General features: G+C 36.7%; 1 protein-coding gene across 1 annotated transcript; it reads right to left on the bottom strand.

Moving 5' to 3' along the window:
* Positions 1-234: 234 nt before the first annotated feature.
* On the bottom strand, positions 235-14448 carry LOC144449126 (uncharacterized). The gene is made up of 2 exons (XM_078139586.1): positions 12802-14448; positions 235-3211 (listed from the first exon to the last, which is right to left on the bottom strand). Exons 1-2 carry the CDS (start codon positions 14040-14042, stop codon positions 3121-3123), a joined length of 1332 nt encoding a protein of 443 aa, XP_077995712.1. The 5' UTR covers positions 14043-14448; the 3' UTR covers positions 235-3120.
* Between the last annotated feature and the right edge of the window lie 551 nt (positions 14449-14999).

The raw sequence follows: 14999 nt of genomic DNA, 5'->3' as shown, positions 1-14999 counted from the left end.
GATGAAACTAAGTATTTTAATAGCGTATGCATTTAAAAGTAAACAAACAAACAAACAAACAAGCAAGCAAGCAAGCAAGCAGACAAACAAACAAACACACACACACACACACACACACACACAAATAAAACTAATTCTGGACCACATTCCTTACATTAAAATCTGCCAACACATCCGATATAAACGAGATGCCCTTGAGAGTGTTACAATTCAAACATTTTTTTATTACCCTAGTACATGCAGCAATTATACGGAAAACGAATAAATACATCGTAATTTGACGGATATGCACTACCGCCACCAGGCAGATACATGTATACCATTCTTATCACATCCATTTGTCTTCACCACAGTATTCACTAATTTGGTAAAAATGCTACCAAACAATTGTTGTTTTACTTAAGTGGCTATATAGATGAGGATCGAATGTTTCTTTTTGATCTTTCATGGCGTCCTACTTGGAAAATCAACATGAAGTAACACTGAAAAAGCCTGTGTTTGTAACCCAATACACTGTAAAATGTGTAAACAGTTTGTTATTGTACGTACAATAACAAACATTTCACACATTTATTAATTTTTTTTTTTTGCAATTTATTGAGTTCAAACAAGGACTTGGCATATGCTGCTTCACATTGACGGTTCAAGTAGGAAGCCATCAACACTCGTTCATATGGCTACTTTAACTGCCATCGGAAATTAAAAGATTGTGGATTTCCTTGAAACAAGATGTGAACCCCAAAAAATTCTATTATTTCAAAAGTACAAAGAAGAGGCTTTCATATTGCAAATGTTTGCGATATTTAAATACCATTTCTTTTAGCAAATTGGCTACCCAGGCGCCGCATTCGACCTTAAACCACGGTGTCTCTATAAACCGAGTTCCGTGTTTACAAGTACACGACTTTATCAATATCAGTTCAAAGTTCAGAGTTCAAAGTTCAGAGCACACAACTGAATTAATGAAATGACTCTTTGTCATTTTGCAAAACCCTGTTTATCTGTTTGACAACTAACTTGAATGGTAATTCTGGGACACTTCCGTCAAAACCTCAACTTTAGATATCAACTGTACATTTATATTGGAAAACACTACACTGTGAAATACAAATAAAGAGAGGTAACGGTTTCAACTCTCGTTGTTTATCTTTAATTGTATCTATTCAATTGTAGTAAATATTCTAATCGTCGAAGTGAAATCACGGCACGTTTGTTAAAATTATTAAATCTCGTGGTAAAATATGTAGTGAGATGTTTTCAGCAGGTCAATCAAATGATATGATTTGGTGATTCTGATGAAATGATGGTGGTGATATGCTATGAGGGCAATAGTAACGATATAGTGGTAACGATGGTGGTGGTGGTGGTGGTGGTGGTGGTGGTGGTGGTGGTGATGTCGGTGGTGGTGCCGGGGGGAGCTACTCCCCTTATTTGAGTATACGTATATGTGCCGCCCTTTGGGGTGCATTTTCTAGCCCTTTGGTCTAAAATGGGATTTATTGTTTTCGAGCTGAAGAGTCTAAAATGGGGTCCATTGTCCTTTACCAAATCATAACTGCCATTAATTGTCCCAAAATGTTGCGTCCTAAGGAAAATGTATTTTTAGGTCTAAACTCTCATCTTTTAAAAACCTGTAATGATCTAAAATGGGGTTTTGATATTTGGTCAAAGTGGGTCTAAAATGGGGCCAAGGGTTTCCAGCACTGTGCCACACACCTCTAACAGAGTTGGCCACTGGTACTGTCCCGGGTGATGGTGTTGGTGGTGGTGGTGGTGGTGGTGGTGGTGATCGTGATCATGACGATGATGATGATGATGATGATGATGATGATGATGATGATGATGATGATGATGATGATGATGATGATGATGATGATGATGATGATGATGATGATGATGATGATGACGACGACGATCATCTCAATTGCAATTATATCTTAAAATTGATGTACATACAAATTGGCATATTATGACAGTGTGGGTTTAGTCTGTGGTAAACAATTAAATACAATAAACAAGATTTGGCATAGCTATTATGTAACTTTATATAATCTACCAGCTTACTTTTAAAAACAAATTTTTCATTTTGTACGATTGGACCAGAAATGACGTTCGGGCTGAAATCGAGGCTCCTAACCTTGATTATCTGCGCATGTACTCAGCCTCGCTTCAGCATAAATACAACACACTTGTCATTTACACTGCAAAACGTTTAAAAAAGAACAACATTAAAAACTTCACCATAGTCTACACAAGGTACATATCTCATATGTTTGCTTCGGCACAAAGTCATCATTCTTTATCGGAAACTTGACCGACAGTCGAGTATGTGTAAATCTGTGACTCGAAGTAAAATGAGTTCACGTGTCTTTTTTTTTAGCATATTTCAAATTACAAGTTAACCTTTTAAAGCTAATAAACAACATTTAAAGATTCTAAGAGTACTTGAGTAGGTGTAAAAAAATTTCAAACATTTGTAGTTTTCAAGTTTGTAAACATTAACGAACGTTTTACTTTTATTTAGGCAACCAACAGAATACGCAAATCTGCCATGTCCAACATTGAACAAAGCAGCCATGATGTGATATATGTTATGATATGGTCTGAAAAGTTATTATTCATGCAGCCATCGGTAAATTTACTAAATTATATTACAATGTCCCTATAGAGTAATTTGCAAAAAAAGTTGAAATTTACCCCCAAGTAATGCCCCTCACGTTAATACTTATATTATGGTGTATTTTGACTTATGCAATTTTTATTCCATTTTTTCAGATAAAAACCTCACTTTGAAGCTCCTAAAATCGTGGGACGAAATTCGTTATTATATATGTGTATATACTGTTGCGGGCCATCGTGACTCCAGACATGCCTGTCAAAGGAATTTCGCTCTATTACTAGTAGTGTAGTGTTTATAATCTTGAAATATTCAGTTTTACAAAAAATCATATGATCGTGTTTCCAACATCTCCGTGCATACTGCAAATGTTCCATGTTTAAAAATGTTACTGAACTACCCTTCTAAAACTTCAGAGAGAACAACACTGGCATAGTTAGCTGTTCTACCACAAGGAAGGTGACCCAGCACATATGGGTACAATGCATTACGTTCATCTCTGTTCACGCGTGACTTGAATCCTTGTCGCCTCCAAGGTTGAGAGCTTTAACTCTAAAGGTACCCTCGGCATCTATGGATCCATGGAAAACACGCCTGGAAATAAAAGAAATGGGAAAAGTGTAAGGATTTGGCTTCTCTATATTACTTTGTAATACAACCGAGTGCTACTACTAAAAGCATGCAGACCCATATATGTAATCTGCCTCACCATCCTCTATATCGAGTCCGATGCGTTGGTATCTGGTTTGATCATTTCGTTGGTCCAACAACACCTCTCGCTCCAGCCATCTCCAATCTGGTTTCACGCTCTCCTCGCAATCCTCTGTCCTTTCATTTCAAAGAGTTCAAAATTAGTTGCCATGGAAACAAGTGGTTTACATGTAAAAGACAAATGCATGTGTATATATAAAGGTATAAATTATATTTTTTTTAAAAATTTCTTTTATTACTTCAAAGTGCATAATGAGTTATAGTGCGCTCTGAACGTGCATGTGCTGTCATGTGACCTTCACGTGATCCTCGGCTGTCGTCCAATGACACACATAAACGTCTATGAAGGTGCATTCTGGCCTTCTTACGATATATTACCATTCAATCTTGAGTAAAAAACTGTGTACCTTATAACTCTTTGAATTTATTATACATTTTGTGAGAAAAATTTGATAAATATGTTTATTATGTAGATTACTCATACAACACTTGGCTGGTAACCGACGACGCGTCAGTGCAACATCATCAGTTTACAGATTTGTCGTCAAAAGAGTAAGACCTACGTGAACGTCATCATCTTTGCTTTGATTTTGATTTCGGGTCAACGACCGTCTGTGATGTAGCTTTAAATAAAAACCAGTCGAGTAGCGTAATGTCCAGTAATATGGCCAGTGCATATAGTCATAAAAAGTTAATTGCATTTGTTGTGTACTTTCCCTCCTATAACTTTTTTAAATTTTATGGTTAGATGTCATGATGCCTCACAATGGCCGTCTAGTTGGTATGTCCTTGTGTAGCCTCGTAAACTACGGTCTACGGCCTACTTTGTAACTTGATGCACTTTATTTTCAAGGACCCAAATAAAACTGAAACTTCTGTTATTTAATTTGGTTTGTATGTTTTATGGTAAATCTTCTTACTGAAATGTGAGTGAATTACCACGTAATAGACGAGATTTCATTTGCCATGCAGAAGAACGTGTTGAATATAGCACCAAAACATTCTACGTGTAAACACTGTAATAATATTTTTGCATCGACTACACCTGCAGTAGTCCGACTATTGCCACTCGGTGACTAGCTGCGCTATGCTCAAAGTCTGACCCGGCATCCGAGGAGCACGGAGTATATGGTAGGGTAGGGTCCACGGTACGGGGAAACCTATACACCGTGTATAGGGCAGACACGTACACTTGCTATGGCTACTATAAAACAGGGTGATGAGTGGTTTAGGTTGTGGTAGTGACCATGACAATTTGCTGGGTTACACGAAACTAACCTCACACTAAATTTCTGTGTCATTTATAAATGAATGTGCACTAGCTGCAACTGGAACAATTTTTGGAAATGTTTTATCAGATTTTATGTCTTGTAATATCGTACACACTGAACTGTATTAAATCACCTGTTGGTAAACGTATTTGTTTAGCTCTACATATAATATGGTAAATAAGTCCAAACAAATTAATTTTTGGGTACGCACCCAAAATCAGCACCTTCAATGCAAAAACCACCTGTCACTGTACTACTTATGGATAAAATCGCCCTCTGATTAATATGCACAATGTCTAATTTGTATATTTTAATAAATTAATTCCTAGTGAATACATGTTCGTTTTCTGATCAACAAAATAATACTCTAATAATCGTATGTTACTCTGCTAAGCAAAAGAGCAGCAAGTTGTCGTCAAAAACAGAGGAAATAATACAACATGATGTTATTATATAGTTGTTTCTTTTGTGCTCATCAAACTCCAGGACAATCGTCATATGTTGCTGGTACCCTGCGCAATAATGTCAATGACACCATTGGCCAGCCTGAGTTTGAATTAGTGCGCCCTCATTCGTTGAATATTTGTAAAGGATGGGACACATACAAGAAAAACTTGTTTGTGGATGGAATTAGAGAGTTCAAGAGTTCAACCCTCGTGGATTTTATGAATGAAGGACACTACATATGAAGAAAAGATTAAGTCTGAGATAAAACACTGACATACTTTTTGGAAAGTTTTTCTTGATGTTGGAAATGTAGATGTCGTCTTTAGCTTTTGTTACAATAATTTTCAGAAACATATTTTAGCAAAATAACAAAATACCTGTTATCTGATTTGAAACCTGCGATATATGATCACATTTTCGACTAAAACAACATTTCTATAACTGGTTACTGTTCTTATTGATTCGTAGGAGATCCACAACAGACACCTCTAGAGTTGCCGAGACTAAAATTAATATCATCATAAAAAAAATAATACAAGTGAAATTTGAACTATTTTATTGAACAGTGTCCCAACTTATGCCTTTTTTTAAAAAAATGTCTAATGTAAGCATTAAGTTTTTTGTCGATACTTAATCATGAAATGATATTTTATCAGCTTTGATCAAAATGAGGGGTTGCTTTTCTTACATCCGTGTCTTCCCCGTAACGTGTCACATTCTGTAATGATAGGTCTCATTAGTTGCTAGAGCACAGAAAAGGAAGAGCTCCTTGTAAGTTGTGGCTACTTCTCTCACCATATTGTGCGCCCTCTTTGACATCTTTAAGATAGAATTTTCCCTTCGTTTAAAAAAAAACAGTGTACATCTACTGGCTTCAAGTTTTACCACTGTACATAAAGAAAGTAGACGCGACCCGACTTTAATGTCGCAATCGCGCTTACTCCCGGGAGATAAGTCAAACGACGATACGGGAAGCCTGGAATGGTCAACAGGAATGGGTGTCCTGTCGTCTTTACATCCCAGTCTATTGTCTTTACAGACATGCCGATTTTCACATCATGTAACATAGTCGCATGTTTGCAACATTTAACTACTATATAAGCAGATCCAAGTTTTTATCGTTATATTTCATCATTATTGTTTTTAAATTCCTCTTTTGTTACGTTTTGACAACAGTTTAACCGGTGGCAATTGTTTGAATATTTCTTTGACGATGCCGACAAGGCCCGGGACGTTCTAAAATAACACTATTGTTGAATCATATTGGTACCTACATTTATTCTATAGTATAGTCTAGTGCTGACATATTTTGGTTCAGACGGACTCTGACAGGTATCTCAGCTATGTACAGTTTCCAGTGTCAAGAGATTTACATGTCTAGGCACAAAGAATGTTTTTCTTTACATAACGTGCTTACAAACCTTTTGCTTTGTTTGAAGTGAATAAGTCAGCGATGACGTCATTATTGTTAGACCTGAAGACCTCATTAGTAGCTAGAGCATAGAGCTAGAGCATAGAAAAGGCAAAGTTCCTTATTTGTGGATATATAGTCATATCTCCTATGAATCAATGGGAACATTGACCAGTTAGGGTCTATGCCTAAAGCGCCTTTGTTGTAATGCGACGGTAAACACCTCATATAATCAGCATCAATATTGTCCTTATAGTCAGGTGGCTTAACATGAAAATTTGGCATGAAAGTTCCTTAGAACCTACTTATAAAATTCAAAATGGCCACCACCATCACTCACAAACAATCCCACTTTGCAGAACTTTGTGATGAAATAAAAGCACCAAATTGGGCATGAGTGGTCTCGAGGACCTACTTATTGAATGTTGGAGTGCAGCCCTCATGAATATTTGCACACGTTTGCATAAATTAATAAAATTCAAAATGGCCGCCATCATTCACAATAAATCTCATTTACTGAGATATAGCATACTTTGCAGAAATGAACTGTGTGTTGAAATAAAGCACCAAATTGGGTATGAGTGATCCCGAGGACCCAGTGCATTTAGAATGAGAGCCCTTGTGAATATTTGCAGACATTTGCATAAATCAATGAAATTCAACATGGCGGCCATCATTCTTAAAAATCCCATTTTTCTGAGATATAGCATACTTTGCAGAACTTTTTGTTGAAATAAAAGCACTAAATTGGGTATGGGTGATCCTGAGGACCTACTTATTGTATTTAGAGTGGGCGCCCTTGTGAATATTTGCAGACATTTGCATAAATCAATGAAATTCAACAGGGCGACCATCATTCTTAAAAATCCCATTTTCTGAGATATAGCATACTTTGCAGAACTTTTTGTTGAAATAAATTGGGCATGCACTAGTGGTCCTGAGGATCTACTTCTTGGTTTTGACTCAGGAGAGCTCTAGATAATTACATACATTCAGTAAAATCCAAAATGTTTGCTGTCACCCTTGACAAGTCTCATTCCTGGTCATGAAATATTTTGCACAACTTAATGAAATAAAGTCCCATTTTGTTTATACAAATATGTTACCTATCATTCACAATTATATACTTTGCACTAATATTACTAAATTTCATTATTTTTATCATTTCATGTACTGTTTAATCAATACCTGGTCAGTGTAGCAACTACCTGTATTGTTTATGGTAGTGTAACATATACAGATGTGTTATTGGCAAATGTTCTCTGTCTCAAAGACACTTTCATAAACCCTTATTCTTCTATTGGTATGTTTTGTAACATAACCCCTCCCTCATTAACCAGCTTTCCTGATATACACTAGAGTTGAGTTACAAGGGTGACAAAACACACACCTAACCTATGTAACATCTTTAAGAAATGTATATTTTTGTTGCAGGATAGTTCAGCAATGACAGGTATCAGATTTTAATGTTGAAAACAGCCTTTTATGTGAGTGTATTCAATTATATGCAATATATGTTATGTACATTGTCTTGGGAAAAAGTGTGTGAGTTCATATTGTTTGTTGATGAACTAAACAGAAACGGCTGTAAATTGTGGCAGCCATTAAACATATTTTAAAAACTTGGCGTATTAAAAAAGTAATAATGTGATAAAAACAATATTATTAGTTCATACATATAAGCTATATATTAGCAGGATTAAGTGCACACTAATAGTATGGTTGGAAAAATCATTCTCATTTTTCCCCCAAAATAGAAATGCATTTAAAAGGTCTCACTGATTTGATGTTATCTTAGAAAAGCTAGTGATAGTAAGAAGAAAATATGATTGAATTGCACGTAGATAAGCTGCCAGCTTCTCACCAGAATGTCTAGAAAAGTCTTCCCTAAAGGCTAAACTATTTAAGAGGTCATGCTCTTTATTCATTGCAATGAATGTACCTTAACTCCCTGGTTAGTCTCATTATTGGCTAGACTATTGCTTTTGAATTTGATGAAAAGAAATAGTCAGAAAAATGATAAAGCAATTATAATAAAATGGACATCAGTATATAAATGAAACTATTATAGATTTATGATAGTACCCCTACTTTTTCTGTAAAGATCTATTTATTAACGATCTGTGTGTGTGTGTGTGTGTGTGTGTGTGTGTGTGTGTGTGTGTGTGGATATGCTCTGTACGTGTCTGTGTAATGGGGTGGGGCGCCATAGCCAGAATGTTTTATTAATGGGTTAACTAGTAAATTTGTTGGCTAATACGTATATTGATATATAGATAGATAGATTGATTGATTGATTGATTGATTGATTGATTGATTGATTGATTGATTGATTGATTGATTGATTGATTGATTGATTGATTGATTGATTGATTGATTGATTGATTGATTGATTGATTGATTGATTGATTGATTGTTTGTTTGGCTAGTTGGCTGGCTGATTGATTGATTGTTTGGTTGGTTGATTGATTGAATGAATGGTTGACTGCTTAACGGTCCGATTGACTGATCAATTATTGAGAGATTAATTAATTTAATGAGTGAGTGAGTGAGTGAGTCAGTCAGTCAGTCAGTCAGTCAGTCAGTCAGTCAGTCAGTCAGTCAGTCAGTCAGTGCGTGAGTGAGTGAGTGAGTGAGTGAGTGAGTGAGTGAGTGAGTGAGTGAGTGAGTGAGTGAGTGATTTATTGATTAGTCGTTTAGTTTCAAAGATAGATGGATATATAGACAGACAGACAGACAGACAGACAGACAGACAGACAGACAGACAGTCAGACAGACAGACAGACAGATGTTTGATGATGAACTGCTTACAATAAAATCATACCCTGACTTTGTTTGTTATCTAGATGTTGAAATGGATTTATTTGATTTATTGGTGTTCGGCGATACTGCTCTCTAGGGAAAGGTCATTCAAAACTTAAGGTTGTGTGTATAATGTAAACAAAGTATTCCTAAAGATTAGCCATTACAACTACAGATTGTGACACTGGTTTAAGAAACTTACGACTTTCAACAGGTGTATACAGTCACTTTTGTGACGTCATGGAGGTGAAATACTGATACCAGGACAAGTTTCCTTTTTCATGGAAATTCCACGAGGGAACGTGAATTCAGTGAAGCAAGGCATCCATTAGGACGGTATTGTTCAGGTAATTATGATGAAAATTGAACACGACTCTGTCAAACATTCACTTCGTCTAGTAATGGAACACGTCCCATTTTTATTCAAAGAGTTTTAAAAACTACAAGAATGGAAGATAGACAACATTTGCGTACTATAACAAATGTTTTACACATTTTATTAATATTTTGCAATTTATTGAGTTACAAACAATTGCAAGGACTTGGCATATGTTGTTTCACATTGAATTTTCAAGTAGGAAGCCATAAATAAAATTGTTTTAGAAACCAAAATAAATACCCCGCTCCTCATCCATATGGCCACTTTAACATTAAGACACAAAAATGTTTTCTGATGAAAACACCCATACACGTACACAAATCGCTTATTTCACAGATGTTCGAGAGAGCTCTTTGTGTGGTTATTTTGACACATTATTGAAAACAGCAGTAGATCACTTCTAGACCACAACAATGGTTCAATTTGCTACATATTGGAAAGTGTTGGAACTTTGAATTGTGTCAGATGACATTAAAGGATGACAGCCGCAGGTCAGTATTGTGTTAGTATCGACCACGTCTACAGAGTCTCAACGAAAAGTGTAAACTTGAAGTATGCTTAACTTGTTGACAACAATATTCTCCATGGGCTCAGACCACTAAAAGAATGAACTTGATTTTTGGACAAAGAAGGGAATGACAGCGTCATAGTTGAGGAGCATCGGCAATCATGACCTTATATCTGACCTCGCCTAGTGTTTGGGTCAATCAGTACATCAATCTAGATCTAAGTCAACGAAAACTAACTGTTTGTGTATGTTTAGAGTCCTAGAAACAAAATAGATGTCATTGATGGATCTAGATCTACGCCCTGTAATAGGGTATGAAGTAGTGAACACCCACGCATGTACTTATTTTGTTTGAACTCTTGATTTCAAAGGTTGTACGGTGTCTGTTGAAGGACTCCACCCATATAACAAATCTTTCTAAATTACGTCTGTCTTGGGTCAATCATGCTGTTTTTTAGAGAGAACGTCTTAATATTATTTGATGGGCGTAGTTGTCTCCAATATCTGCCATTTCAAAAGGCGCGTTTTCTGCTCAGAAGAGTTCTCACTATGTCCTTTAATTTAAAGAAAGGGGAAATTTCTGCGACTCTCCTGAGACCTGTCCTAGGTCATGAGTGTTGATAAACTTTACCTTCCGAATTTCATACAGTTTTGGACTCTAAAAACAAACAAGGAAAGTGAAATTGCACGGTATACATATCTTCTTATTTTCATTTATCAACATGTAAGTTGGAAAGTTGTTCAGATTTTTAAAATCATAGACTATTGTGCAATTAAAATTGGGTCATCCACCAAGACATTACACCACAAGGTCTAGGGGTAAAAAAAACATCGAGAAAATGAATGACCAATCAAAGGCGTCACTTACGACAAAAGAATAACCTTCCTTCTGCACTTATTCAACTGACTTGACGTTTACTGTTGTTGTCATTTTGCAAATCAGAGGTGCTAAATTCAACTACTTTAGGAAAACAGTTAAAATTGATGGCAGACGACCGTTGAAACTGTGCGATCATTCATGCGGTCATTGTTATGCTTACGCAAACTACAGGGTACTTAGTCACATTTCAATGAGACCACAATAGACCGGTAATAAATTTAAAAAAAAGTGTCTTTGTTGTTTAACTTTTACCAATTAAGTTAGAACAAAGAGTCAAGAAAAGAGATGTCCACCCAACAAAGACTTTACGCTATTTGTTATTTATATCGATGACACGAAAACATCTACGTTCGTTTTGATTTTTTGAGATTACCGAACACCGACAGAACAGCAGACGACAAATCATGCTTTAAAAGAAAGGCCATGATGTGCGTACACGAAGCAATTAGTTCCATGCAACGAATTGCCTCGTGTAACTTGGCCTCAAGGTAGAATACACCCGGGACCAATTCCCCTGAAAAGAAAAATTCTTAAAATCCCTCCAAACCTTGCCACATGAAAGTTTGTTACCGTACTCTAAAATGATAAAAGAAATTTGGACAATATTAAATTTAATTTACTAAATGTATTCGGCCGCCATTTTTTATTCGGCGGCCATATTGGATTCTAAAATGGCTTAATTTTGATTATTTCATCTCTAATTCAAATATTGTTCGGTAACCTCTGATTTTTCGTGAACAAAGTTACAGCAAAATTCCAAGACTTTTATTTCAGAGGCACATACTACCCATTTGTTTATTTATCCTTCAAGGTTATTATATACATGATCTAGTTGGAGCCATATTCTTTGTAAATTTTGCAATTTGTAAATCCGTTTTTTTAACTTTTGGTCTTTATTTTTTTAAATGAATAATTGTATGAAAATACCACGATGTGAAATAAATTTAAATGGATCAAAAAATTTTACCCAAAATTTTAACATACTTTTCACAAGAAAGTTATTAGGAATAAAACAAATAATACAACCGATAAGTCTAATGCATTGTGGTTTTTTTGAAAAAATAAACTCAAACCATTGCTTTTAAAATCAAAATTGGGTTGACATAGAAGGTCGAAAAGGAACGCCTTAGTGTTTTCCGGGTCACTGGTTGTCTGAGGCATACCTGAGTGAACTCATTTTTTAGGTTGTAATTTACGCGTAACAGCTTAATATAAAGAGAGTATTCATTCCGATGCATTATCAAAAGAGTGTACGTAGTTCGATACACTGCTGGTATGAATGCCTGACCTATTTAACATTTGTGAAGGTAAATAAGTCACAATCTGTATACACGATATTGTAAATAAAGTACAAATAAATCTTGAATTACGCAAACACCTTGCATTCTTATATAGGGCTGGCACAAAAACCGGGGAAAGTAATAATGTCCCTCCAATATAGTAAGGACGCGACGAGTGAGTTCCTGCACAATAAATGTTTCCATGGCAGTCTGACGGGTTGGCAAGTCAATGAATAAATCATACAAAAATTGAATAATTTGGTGTAACATCTGTGAGTTGTGTTTCACGAACATATTGACGTGGACATTTTGAAACAATGACAAGTCAGTCTAGAATCCATACACGTGGTTTTTCATTTTTCCATCTATGAAAACTCAGATATGAGGTCTTAGATGAAAAAAAACACCCAAGTGAGATGGTTTCCAAGCCACTGACGTGTAAATAACACGTGATAATTTGTTGTGTTTAAACTTCTAAGTCAGTTCATTACTTACTTTATAGTTGGGTTGTCTCTGAGTAGTAATTGTTTCAAATCGTCAGGGTCCATATCAAACATTTGCTGCAGTTCTAGGATCCTTCGTTCAAAGGCAATGTCTCTAGGATTTCTCCCCTCTGTTTGATGAAATACGTCATCACCCTGTGCTCCACCGGTCTCTCCGTTCTCCACTCCCGCCTCTCCATTGTCGCGTTCCTCATCTTCTTCTTCTTCTTCGTTTTCGTCGTCCTCTTCAGGTTCACGATTTTCTATCTTTTCTTTGTCATCCTTTTGTGTATCATCCTCTATCTCTTCTTTGTCTGTACATGTCTTTGTTTCGGTTGCTGCGGGTACATCCTTTGTCTCAGGGGTAACATTTTCAGGTTCGTCCTGTTTTTCGGCGGTGTTTGTAACATCTGGGAGTTGTGCTTTTTCTGTGTCGTTGTTTTCTTTATTTGCAGTAGCAGCAGTCTCGGTCGAAGGTTCATCATCGAGTTTCCTTGATTCTTGGCTATCATTGGAGAGTGTTGTGGTCGTCGTGTGCGTAGACATGTTGTCTAGCTCATCTAATCTAGCCCTCATTCTCGCCTTCTTTCTCATTTTCCGTAAAAGTTTCTTCTTCTTGAGTTCCTCATACGCTTCGATGTAGCTCTGTAGCTGCCAGTACGTTATACTACGAGTGGTTTCAGGTTTATCACAAAGAAATGCGTGCAGGACCAATACCTGATTGCTGGGCTCGTCTGGATCGTCCATGATACGAGTAATACAAGCAAAAACATATGGATGTATAAGCGAACCGACACCATAGCTCACATGATGTAAAGGTACAAATTGGTGAATTCCTTCCCGTTTTGGTTTACTGAAAGGACCACTTATTTCTTTAACGTGCATACCATCCTTATCAAACTTCATAACGACTTTTGGAAGTTTTTGTCTTTCTCTTAATTTACAAAGCGAGTCTACCGGTCCTTCAACGTTTTCTCGACCGAATTCCCCCGAAGCAGGCATCCTACCAAGGTAATGACAAGTGAAAGTAGGATATTTCATGGGCGACCGTAGCAGACCGTGGTCGTTCATCACGGCGTTGATGTGTTCTTGTTGTTGTTTCCTCTCCGATTTAGAGTCGCTGCCACTACGTTCCCTCGTGTTGCTAGTTCGTCTTTTATTGACCAGGTCACCGTCCACATAGCCGCCATGATACCCAATGTCAGTTATATCAGCACTTTTACTTCTCGATAATCGCTTGAAAAATGACGCCATCTCTCGCTCCTATGTTAAGCTATGAACGTTGGAATTGTCAATCCAAAGTTTGCCGTTCTTGTTGTTAAAAATAACCAAAGGAAAAAACTCCCAGCACTAAAATATAACTCCGGTTTTGTAAATATACCATTGATCGGTACACTGTACACAATAGGCAGCTTCTGGACAACGAATTAAAGAAGTCAATTTTTACGACGACGTGGTCATTCACCGTCAACACCAAAACTGAAGTAGTCTTAAAATCTATACCCGGTCTTATAAATGTGAAAAACAACTCCAACGAGTCCTTGAAATAGGAAGAATTATAGAAATCCGGTGATGTCTTCCTTCTTATATACCAGCCTACCTTATGCTTAGACTGTCCCGAGGTATTCAAAACTGTGCAATGGCCGACTTTGAGTTATTGTTCGCCAGGATGGACTCACTGTGACCCGCCTATTCATAAACAGATTCGGAGAACACTTAAATCCGCATATATTAACATTTCAAATGCAGTACAAAGGAACTCTGTGGGGCAATGGAGGTTACATCGATTTCTGTTGCTTAGGGCAGTGTTTGGATGTGTGAGCGGGAGAAGGGGGGAGGGGAAGGGGAAGGGGAAGGGGAGGGGGGAGGGTGAAATGCCACGGAGTCATTTTTTTTCAAATTTAGAAATGTTAGCAGGCCTCAAAACAGCTCTGAAATGTCCAGAAAGTCGATGACACGAAAATGTTACAGAATAGATAATACGGCTCTCTTTGTATTTATTGGATTTTCTCCGTCATCGATTTTAGTGGCCTTACAGAGTTCAAAGGTCAAGGCCGGCCATGGTCAGCTATATATCAAACGGGTAGCAGATTGAATTCGTTGTGAATATACAATAAAAATATGATTTTTCTAAAAAAAAATAGTCTTTACCCTTTTTATCCAAAGATTTATGTTACCACGTTATATTTCGTAAGCAAATTTCCTTTCTGT

The sequence above is a fragment of the Glandiceps talaboti genome, chromosome 18 (assembly GCF_964340395.1).
Source record: "Glandiceps talaboti chromosome 18, keGlaTala1.1, whole genome shotgun sequence".
Classification (NCBI taxonomy): Eukaryota; Metazoa; Hemichordata; class Enteropneusta; family Spengelidae; genus Glandiceps; species Glandiceps talaboti.
This window is presented reverse-complemented; position numbering and strand designations above follow the sequence as displayed.

Excerpts from the sequence above, each read along its gene's own strand:
- LOC144449126 (XM_078139586.1), bottom strand. The coding sequence starts at position 14,042 with ATGGCGTCATTTTTCAAGCGATTATCGAGAAGTAAAAGTGCTGATATA. Across the intron at positions 3,212-12,801 it reads AGAGACAACCCAACTATAAA|GCGTGTTTTCCATGGATCCA; the intron begins GTAAGTAATGAA and ends TTTTATTTCCAG.